A 10,643-nucleotide genomic window follows, 5' to 3' on the forward strand; every position below is an offset into this window, starting at 1 on the left:
AAATTATGAGGTTTAAAGTAAAAAATAAAATAAAAAATTCTGCGGTTGATCTCCGGCCGATGCATAGGAAGAAACATTTGTTGGAAGAAGTCAATCCCGAGTTAAAATAAAAAATTTATCCAAAAAATAAATGTAAAAAATAAGATGATCCCTTGGGTCTGAGAGTGGTTATGGTGCATAAGTTTTTTCCTTATGCACCATGCATAAATAATGAAAATTGTTTAGTGCCTCCATATGTTTAACGCACCCTCAGATTTTCGTGTGCGCCCCCTATTTTTTCTCACGCACCTCCCAAATTTTCTTGCGCGCTCCCCAAAACTATTTTTGTTGTTGAATGGTTTCACATTAGATATACTTATAATGCCAAAATCATTCTCACTGTCGAATGGTTTCATAGGGTTGTATTCCAAAATCATTCTGCTTGTGGAATAGTTTTGCGTGTTATTTATGTTGGGGATGGGGGCGCGCTTAGCAATATGGGGGGCGTGCTAAGTAAATTGGGGGCGCACTAAGCAATCTAAGGTGCGCTAAGCAATATGGGGGCGCATTAAGCAAACTGGGGGCGCGCTAAGCAATCTGGGGTATTTATGCATGGTGTGCATAAGCAAGGCTTATGCACCATAACTTATGCCCTTGGGTCTGTTAAAAGAAAACGAGAGAGAAAGAACTATTATTATTAATTTTTTTGGGTCAAGTAGTCCGGTTGCCACAAAATTCACTTAAAGGTGAGAGAAGATATTAATATTTGAATTTAATTTATACTAGTATGTTAGTCAGTGCCATGCACGGGATTATTTTCTTTTTTAATATTATTTATGTGTTTATTTTGATATATTATTCGAGTAATTTAGTTTAAAATTCTACGATAAAATTGATATAAATGCATGATATATGTTTATATAATGTTACAGAATAAAGCGAGATGAAGAGTCGTTTCCCGTTCTACACTATATTGAGATAGATTCTTTATCTCATCTTCAATCCCGAATCTATATAATGACCCTATAAATATAAAATAAATATAAATTTCATTCTCAAATGAATATATGCTCTGATTTTTTAAGGCTTTAAGATTTTTTTGGAGCATAGTCTCCCATAAGACTAAAATATACCATAACTTTTTTTCCTCATCTCCAAATGGCTCTTTATAGAAAATCTACATTAGAGTCATTTTCAAACATTTAATGATTTTTATATTTTTAATAATATTTATTTTTTAATGTTATTTTTTTCTTTGGAAGGTTGTCTATGTCCCTTATCATTTTATATTATTTAGAAGGTTGTCTCTGTTTTTTTCAACTGTCTATAAGATTTATTTCATTTAGTTTATTTGATTGTGAAAATACGATAAATGTTTAAGGATGTTACATGAACATAGTGCGATGGAAAGTACTCTCTTATTTCCCGCCCAACAAAACTAAGAGATTCTCTCTCGTCTCCATCTCCCAGGACTCTGTAGGGATTTAATCAACAACAAATAATCGTAAATTTTATACTATTTTTCAAATGAATATTAACATACTTTGACTTTGTTCCTATTCTCAAATTTTTTCTTGTCACTGTACCACAAAGAAGCAATCTTCACGCGTGAGTGTCATATACAAAAAATAGTTGTTAATTCTATATTTTTTTAATGGATATCAATTAAATTCTCGTGCTTAGTTATCACTATGATCACCATAGATGTTTCTTCGTGCTAATAAAATTTTGAATAAGTAATCCCCATGATAAAATATGAAAATATAGAGAACTCCCGCAGTTGGAATTTAAATTTTAATTCGTCGATGTGTATTTTTAATAGTGGAGTGGGAAGTGCTTCCCGTTTCTCATTCTCCAACACTGAGAGATTTCTCTTTCTCTCTCTCTCTCCTATTTATTTATCCAAAATTCTCGTGCTCAGTCTCGCTATCACATGCATACATTTTTAATCATGGGGATCACTTTTTATCGTGTCAGATAAAATTTTGAATAAGTGATCCCCATGATTTTTTTGACAAAAAGTCATCCCCATGTTATTCGTTTTCCATTATACACCACTGAGTCTCTATAGATGTTCCATGAACAAAAAATAGTTGTTAAATTTTTAATGAATATCAATAAAATTATCGTGCTTAGTTCTCATTATCATCTACAAACACTTTTCATCATGATGATCACTTTTCGTTGTGCTAGATAAAATTTTAAATAAGTGAAAATTTTGAATAAGTAATCCACATGAGGAAATATGAAATATGATTTGAATTTATTTTACAATGGAAATATGACATGTAATTGAATGATCGAATAATGGATACATGTCCAAATAAATTTTAGCCGAAGTGTTCACCTAATTTTTATATAGAAAATATATAATATTTAATTACGAATTAAATAAGTTTGTTGTCCTTAAAAATATAATATTTGAGAAGTCCTGAATGTCACCTAAACAATTTTAAAAAAAATATTTGAGAGAGTTACAAAAAAAATAATATTTAAGAGAGTTTCTTAAAAAAAAAAAAAAATTTGAGAAGTTCTAATTAAGTGCCACATAAGCAATTTATTGAGAATGCACGAGAGAGCTCCGTGGGAATCTCTTTATGTATATAAAATATAAAATAAAGATACACCGTCAGTGTAAAGTTATGTAAAAACACTTGATTTGTCACATTCATTAAATAATGTGGCAAAACATTCATTAAATATATGTATGTATAAAGAATATTTACACCGACAATGCACAACAATTAAACTTAATGATAATCCCTTGTTTTAACTTTCCTTCTTTCTAATCCACTAGATTTGGTCTATTGGTAAATGGTTGATAAAAAAAAAAACTTTATTTCTCTCTCTTCAGAAAGAAAAAAAATTGAAGCTCTCCTCTCCCTCTTCTAACAAACCTAGCCGCCGCCACAACACCTCACACAACTGTGTCTGCTTCATCCCTAACCTTGAGAGAGTGAGACAGACACCGTTGCAAATTGCAAACTACCAACTATCAAGAGGCATGGACGCAGAGAATTATACAGGTTCTTTCATTATTTTATTTTCAATAATTCAACGCAGAATAGACATTTTGTTAATATATTTTCCACTCATCTTTGTTTAATCCTTAAGTTTGAAAACTAACAACGCAGAATAAACATTTCTGTGATGCCGTCATGTTTTAATCCTTTAAAAGTAGAAAATCACGACATGCATCCTGTATCTCTTAAAACAAAGACATATTGAAAAGTAATTTTTTTTTTTTTTTTTTGGTTTTTAATGTCTCTCTAATGGTGATTTATTTGATTACAATAGAGAGGAATGTGGATACAGACAATAATGTAAAAAGAAGGAGCCGAAAAAAATCCACCATCACTGGAACCGAAGCAAAACAACATAAGGAGGAACTAGAAAAACTTCAGCACAAGGTTATATTTCTTGTTTTTCTTGTTTGGCTACATTCTTTTGGCTATTTTATTAATAACTTTTTCCATTTCAGGATCAAGATTTTTACGAGTTCTTGAAAGAGAATGACCCCGACCTGCTTAAGTTCAGTGATGATGATGACGATGATGTATGTTACATTTAGACACTTCCTATCTAATATCTGTCTCATTTTTGCTTTCTACATTAGCTGTGATAAATATGGTTATGTGATGCATTCGTGTATATTTCAAATGGTTATCATGAATAATATGTATTATATTATCGTCTGATTTCTTCCTAGATATGGTGAAGTTTTTCTTCTCTAACAAGCTTTGCATTGGTTATCTGTCTCTTCCGTTTCTTTATGCATTTGTTTGTTTGTTTTCTTTTAGGAGGATATCCTATCCAATATTTATTGTTCTTTTATTTTTCCATCTGAGAAATGTCATTACAATGGCTAAGTGGGTATTGTTGGACCGACCTTTATTTATAGACATGTTTGTGGCACAAATCAATATGGCTTAGCTCATAATGGTTGAACCACCAATCACTGTAAATTTAATTTTTGCTTCTCTGGATTTGTATCTCTTAGAACTATATATCTCAAAACTTTTAGCTTCAGGTTAAGGTTCTTCTATTAGATTTTTAGAAGACACTTGGGGGTAGAGTCATGATATTTATTGAATCTCTCATAAGCTACAGACCCTGATGCTTTTACTTGACACTTATAATCTATCCTTTAATTAAGATAGAAAAATTTGGACAATGCTTTTGTGTTTGCTGGTAAATTGGTTGAAGAAGAATGCTCATATTTTCAAGGTTGCGCCTTTTTACTGTTATGTTATAGGATTTCACATTCATGAATTATATTTGTATGCATTACTAAATTTCTATTAATATGCCACTCTGTCAGTATTAGAAATTATGTAACTGTTTTGCTTCTTTTGTCCAGGAAGATGTGGATGCTGGCATGGAAGATGAAGATCTACAGGTAGATAAGGAGGCTATTGAGCACAAGGTTCAAGAAAAGGATAAAAAATCTTCTAAGAAAGTTATAACCACTTCTATGGTTGATTCGTGGTGTAAATCAATTAAAGAAAATGGGAGCTTAAACGCGGTTCGTTCGCTAATGAAGGCTTTTAGGACAGCATGCCATTACGGTGACGATGAAGAGAATGAATCTATGGCAAAGCTTAGTGTAATGTCTAGTGTTGTGTTCAACAAAATAATGTTGACTGCACTTAATGAAATGGATGGAATACTAAGAAATTTGTTGAAGCTTCCTGCTTCTGGTGGAAGAAAAGAGGATATAACAGGTTTGATGACCACAAAACAATGGAGGAGTTATGGCCATATAGTGAAGTCCTACCTTGGAAATGCTCTCCACATTTTGAATCAAATGACTGACTCGCAAATGATATCATTTACTTTACACCGGCTTAAATATTCTTCATTGTTATTGGCTGCTTTCCCTTCGCTCCTAAGGAAATACATTAAGGTACACATAGGTCATTGATCATCTAATCAATGTTCACTACAAAATTATTTCACGTCATCGATGAGCATTAGTACTTTTAAGTCTGTGGCTCTGAATATGTCTGCCAATGCTAGGTGATTATGGCACCCTTCGGTCTTGTGCAGTAATTGATGAATCAACTATAGATGGACAACAATGAACTAAAACTTTTTGAAATCTGAACCATATAATGATACATTTTTCCTTACATAAACAAGATTAAGAAGTGTCATTTGCTAAACTTGCTGTTGCATGCAGTTTTTTTTCCTTGTAAGTATATACTTTTGTTAATGTGAATGAAAAAGCTTCACTGTAGTGAACATTTGTGTAGCCTCTGGTTAGGGACATTGTGATTTTCTAGGACATGTAACTTAACATATGTCTAATTCATTTGTTAAAATACTTTCCTGTTGAATTTATCAGGTGGCTCTTCATTTCTGGGGTACTGGTGGAGATGCCCTTCCGGTTGTTTCATGTCTATTTTTGAGAGAGTTATGCATTTGTATTGGATCTGGATCTGGCTGCATAGATGATTGCTTCAAAGGGATATATAAAGCCTATGTTTTGAATTGCCATTTTGTAAATGCTGCGAAACTTAAACATATTCGTTTTCTTAGCAACTGTGTCATTGAACTTCTCGGTGTGGATCTTCCGACTGCATATCAACATGCCTTCATTTTTATCCGACAGCTGGCCATGATTTTAAGGGATGCACTTGATACAAAAACCAAGGTGCTGTTTATTTGTCCACTGCATGTTATTTTCTTACTAGGTACTTTAAGAAGTGCCTGATAATATTTTGAATTTATGGAATTGTCCTTGCTAATCAAGTCTGAATATATTCGGATTTGAATTAGTTTTTACTTTGAACAACATGGCATAATTCTCTGTCTGTTACAATGTACTCAGTTATTGATTGTCGATAAAGGAAACACACCAAAATAAGGGTGTGGTGTTATCAATAAGGATATAAAAATATACAAAGGCTGTTGGTCAAAGCAAAAATTATGTCTAGAGGGATACAATCAATCACCTAGAACCAATCATAACAATTGATCTATCTTGACTTTTGAGGTTGACACTTCCGTAACTCATTAGTAATGAGTAGAGGAACTGTGATTAGGCATTTTTTAATAGTTTTGTTTCACCCGCGTTTGATTGGAGCTTTTCACAAATTGAAACATTGTGCATTTTTGACAGTTTTATTGTATGGTCCTTATGTTGCTCTTTCGATGTCTGAATGTTTTCTTCAGGAAGCTTTTCGCAAGGTTTATGAATGGAAGTTCATAAACAGTCTTGAACTTTGGACTGATGCTATCCGTGCTTACAGTTCACAATCCGACTTTAAGCAACTTGCATATCCGTTGACCCAAATAATTTCTGGGGTTGCCCGTCTAGTTCCCACTGCTAGGTATATTCCCCTTAGGTTGAGATGTATCCGGATGCTGAACAAGCTTGCTGCTTCTACCCAATCTTTTGTACCAGTATCTATGCTCCTTTTGGATATGCTGGAGATGAAAGAGTTGAATAGACCCCCTACCGGAGGTGTTGGCAAAGCTGTTGATTTACACAGCATATTGAAGGTACTCATAATATGACTTGGTGACGATGTACATTTGTTGAAATGCACCTTAGTGCCTAACCATAGAGGTATTCTTTCATATCAGGTTAGCAAGCCGACTCTAAAGACACGAGCATTTCAAGAGGCATGTGTTTTTTCTGTGGTTGAAGAACTTGCGGAACACCTAGCACTGTGGAGTTATTCTGTTGCGTTCATGGAGTTGTCCTTTATTCCAATTGTGAGGCTGCGTAGCTTTTGCAAATTGACCAAAGTTGAGAGGTTTCGAAGAGAAATGAGGCAGCTTATACGCGAGGTATCTCTGTTAAACTGATCATAAACCTTTTATGTTTTATTTTATCATTGGCATAGAGCAGATGTTGTGGCATTCATTCCTAATATTTAATTTTTCCACACTTAGATTGAGGCTAATGTCCAGTTTGTGAATGAAAAACGCATGTCGGTTTCCTTTCTACCTAATGATCCTGCGGCATCATCTTTTCTCGAGGTTGGCACATGTTTTCTCTTAACTTTTGGAGAAAGAGTATTGGTTGTTTCTTTGTTGTATGTTGGTTGACCGTTTTCATTCATGTATAATATTTACTTGCATTATAGCCTGCACCATATTTCAGCTATCTGCATAATTTTTTTTTTCCTTTCTTAAGCTAGTTAACTTCTAGATTGTTCCTGTTATTACTGAATAGTGAATACCAATGAAGTGACCGACAATGCTATCAAGTTGTTTCATTTTGGTCTATCTATCTGGCTAAACACTTGTGTATGGTGGGAATTAGATAAAAACATTTTATTGATGTTTAATGTTTCTGTGTTTCCATTTTATTTCATGCCTCAATTTCACTGTTCTTTAAATTAAATGTCATTTATATTTGAGAATTGAAAACAGTGAACTTGATTTTATTAGGATGAGAAGAAGTCGGCCTCTAGTGCATTATCAAAGTATGTTATAACACTCCGCCAGAGAGCCCAACAAAAAAATAACTCGTTAATGGAATCCAGGTTTGAACTTTAAAATCATGTTCATTCGCATGGATTAATGTGTCCAACATGCATTTTTCGTTATGATAAAGGTTTCTTATATAATAACTTCAAATTTTCCAGTGTTCTTGTCGGAGAAGAATCCTCTGTTTTTGGTGATGAAGCATCAGAAAGTGATGAAGAGGATGCTAAAATTGATGAGGATGGAACTGCCGCCTTTAGCTCATCCTGGTTACCGGGAAATGACAAGTATTGCTCCTTTTCTTGGTTCATTTCACTGACAAACCCAGCTGCATACACACACACACACACACACACACACACACACACACGTATCATTCAGGCACATGTCTACACGATAGATGACATTAACACAAATTTCTTCATATTTTTTATCTGAGGAATGCTTTGATTTCAGGATAAAACAACAACCTAGCGAAACACAAGGAAAGAGGAAAAAACATCGGAAAGAGAGAGAAGCCATTGATGAAGATATTGTGGAGGACTTGGTGCTTAGTTCTGATGAAGATTTGCCTTCAAGCGACATCCCTTCTGCTGGGAACAATGTAGATCAACATTTATCTCCAAAACAAAACCGCAAGCCAAAGCACAAAGCAAAAAGACCGAAGAAGAATAAATCTCACAAGTAAGAGAAACACTGTCATTTCTAGTTAGCAATTTCTAAATCCTTTTCTTTGACAACAATCTCTATCTATATTCGAACTTTTATCAGGTTAACTGTTTTTACCCAACTTTTATTGGGTTAATGAGAAAGAAAAGTTTTGTAGTTTTATATGAAATTGTTTTGTAGTAAAGAGATATTTAAATGTAATGGCAGCAGCTGCAATTATATTTTTGTTTACAGTTCAATTGCTACGGGAAAATGTACTTTTCTAGTGCCACGGTTGTAGCAATATGCCAAAACCAAAATCCATACGTGTAATCTGGTAGGAAGATTGAAAATTATTATGAGAAGGAATGTCCTTGATCTCGAATTTAATATCAATGTCATAGTTCAGGTCGTGCTTGCTTGAAATTGTTGATCTTTCTTTCGACTGAGTTGCCGGCAGAAACTCTGATGTTTCTTTTTTGGATGTTTTTGAAGTGTCTGCTTAGTATATAGACCTTCAGAAAAATCAAAAGCGGTCTGATTGATTAAAAATTGTGAACTCTAATGATGTTTGTTGTTAATTTTATACTATTTTTGTAGATTTAGAACTTCATTGACTAAGGATGGCACTAAGAAAGATTACTAGTTGCAAAATTTGAAGACATGATACACCTTTCAAGTTTCAAGTGTCTTTTTATTCAGTAAAACAACCACAATTATACTCAGATTATATTAGCTGATTAATCGACTCCCTAATCCTATTCTTAAAATGAATCCACCTTGTGAAGTGCTTCACAAAAACAACCACAATTTCTCCAATTGAGCTTCTAACAATTGAGCTTATTTCACAAAAAAAAATTGAGATGAAAAGTACAACTACCACAAATGATAATTTAGTAATACTCACTCTTCCCACAAATTTATGCCTAAACTTGATAATTTAAGGATAATTATCTAATAATCAATAAAAACAAATTACATAAATAAATTTGCTCATGATATTTATAGCTAACTTCACGTGCATATGACTTTGTTCTTATTAATCGTTGAATATATACTCTCAAATGATCAAGTAGTGTAAAAAATCTTTTTAAATCATATTTTTTTTTTTTTTGTAAAGGTTCACATAATAATAAAGGAGGGAGAAAGTATATTCACAGATTAAGTGGTAAAATACTAAAATGTATTTCACCCTATAATATATCGTATTAATATTTAATATTCACAATTACAATTTTTTTTTTTCATTACTCAAATTTTAATCATGCATGAATTCGGCCACCACAAATCTAATTGAGATTCCGTTAAATCTCCTAACGGCGATAACAAACTCCTCCTATCACCAACTGTTAATTCATAACGTCCGTCATCTCTAACATAAATCTTCTGCACACCGCCGTTGCCAGGTGTCCACTCCGCAATCGCCTCCGGTATCCGCCGCCGGAGCCTCGTATCCCAAATCCCCAATGCCAAATTCTCCGACGAATTTTCTCCCGCCGGCGACACGCTCTGTTTCTCATCATCACCGTAAACCGACACAATTCTTCGATCGTCGTAAGAATCAGAATCTTCAAATCCAAAACCTAACCCTAACCCTATCGTATCCCAAAGCTTCACGACGTTTTTGTTATTAGCGATTTCCGATAGCGAAAAGATATCACCAATGCTTTGACGACAACTGCGTAGAAATCCACTGTCACCGTTTCCGTCACCTCTGAGTCGAAAATACTCACCGGCTCTATTTTCATCTTGTTTTTCCTCTTCTTCATCGTCTTCTTCAAATTCCGACGACGTAGACGATAACGAACATGTTTCGTCATCGTCTTCGTCGTCGAAATCATCTTCGTCTATGAAAGAAGGGATAGAACTAGGAGTGTTTTTGCGGAATTTGATGATGAGAATGGTGTGAATGTGAAAGTGAAAGGTGGCGATTATAGCGAGAAAAAGAGCACCCCATGTGCAAAGATTGAGAGTTATAGAAGAAGATTGAAGATGAAGAAAATTGAGGACATGGTTGATTTTGTGAGTCGCAGGAACTTGTAACATTTTTGTGTGTTATGTTTTCTACAAGAACCTTAAACACTCCAAAGACAATTTTTATAATTATAATTGTTATGAGATAATTATAGTGATAATGGTTGTTATGACAATGAGAAAAGAAAGAGTACGATGATGATATATATAAGCCAAATTAAGGGGTGGTGGTTAGTGGTAGTTAATGTAATGTGTATGTGTGTGTATATGTATTGACTATATATAGTTGATGAATATATTTGTGCAACAAAAAGGAATAATAAATTTGTTGATTAAGTTGTTTGGATTGTTGGATTATGATGAGTTTTTGTTGTTGTATGAATCAACGTGGAAGTGGATAATAATGATGGATATGAATGATGACCAAAGTCCCACACATTTTAGAGTAGAAGAGACCAGTACAAGATGTATTAGATTTGTTGAAATTTGGAACTTTTATTGTGTAGTCATGGTCACAACTTGGATTCAAAGTCTAACTTTCAACCTTTTGAAAACGTCTAGTGTTTGTACCAAAGTACAGTAAAATGAAAAACGTGTGTAAT

General features: G+C 33.7%; 2 protein-coding genes across 2 annotated transcripts; one reads left to right on the top strand and one right to left on the bottom strand.

The window, feature by feature from the left end:
- Nucleotides 1-2,766: 2,766 nt before the first annotated feature.
- Nucleotides 2,767-8,319, top strand: LOC123900760 (nucleolar complex protein 2 homolog). The gene is made up of 11 exons (XM_045951530.1): nt 2,767-3,005; nt 3,277-3,389; nt 3,461-3,535; nt 4,340-4,885; nt 5,327-5,635; nt 6,157-6,486; nt 6,571-6,777; nt 6,883-6,969; nt 7,384-7,478; nt 7,581-7,706; nt 7,876-8,319. Exons 1-11 carry the CDS (start codon nt 2,984-2,986, stop codon nt 8,105-8,107), a joined length of 2,142 nt encoding a protein of 713 aa, XP_045807486.1. The 5' UTR covers nt 2,767-2,983; the 3' UTR covers nt 8,108-8,319.
- Nucleotides 8,320-9,196: 877 nt separating this feature from the next.
- Nucleotides 9,197-10,286, bottom strand: LOC123900776. Its single transcript, XM_045951531.1, has one exon. The coding sequence runs from the start codon at nt 10,111-10,113 to the stop codon at nt 9,319-9,321; it is 795 nt and encodes a 264-aa protein (XP_045807487.1). The 5' UTR covers nt 10,114-10,286; the 3' UTR covers nt 9,197-9,318.
- Nucleotides 10,287-10,643: the final 357 nt, after the last annotated feature.

Source organism: Trifolium pratense, linkage group LG1 (assembly GCF_020283565.1).
Source record: "Trifolium pratense cultivar HEN17-A07 linkage group LG1, ARS_RC_1.1, whole genome shotgun sequence".
NCBI classification, from domain to species: domain Eukaryota; kingdom Viridiplantae; phylum Streptophyta; class Magnoliopsida; order Fabales; family Fabaceae; genus Trifolium; species Trifolium pratense.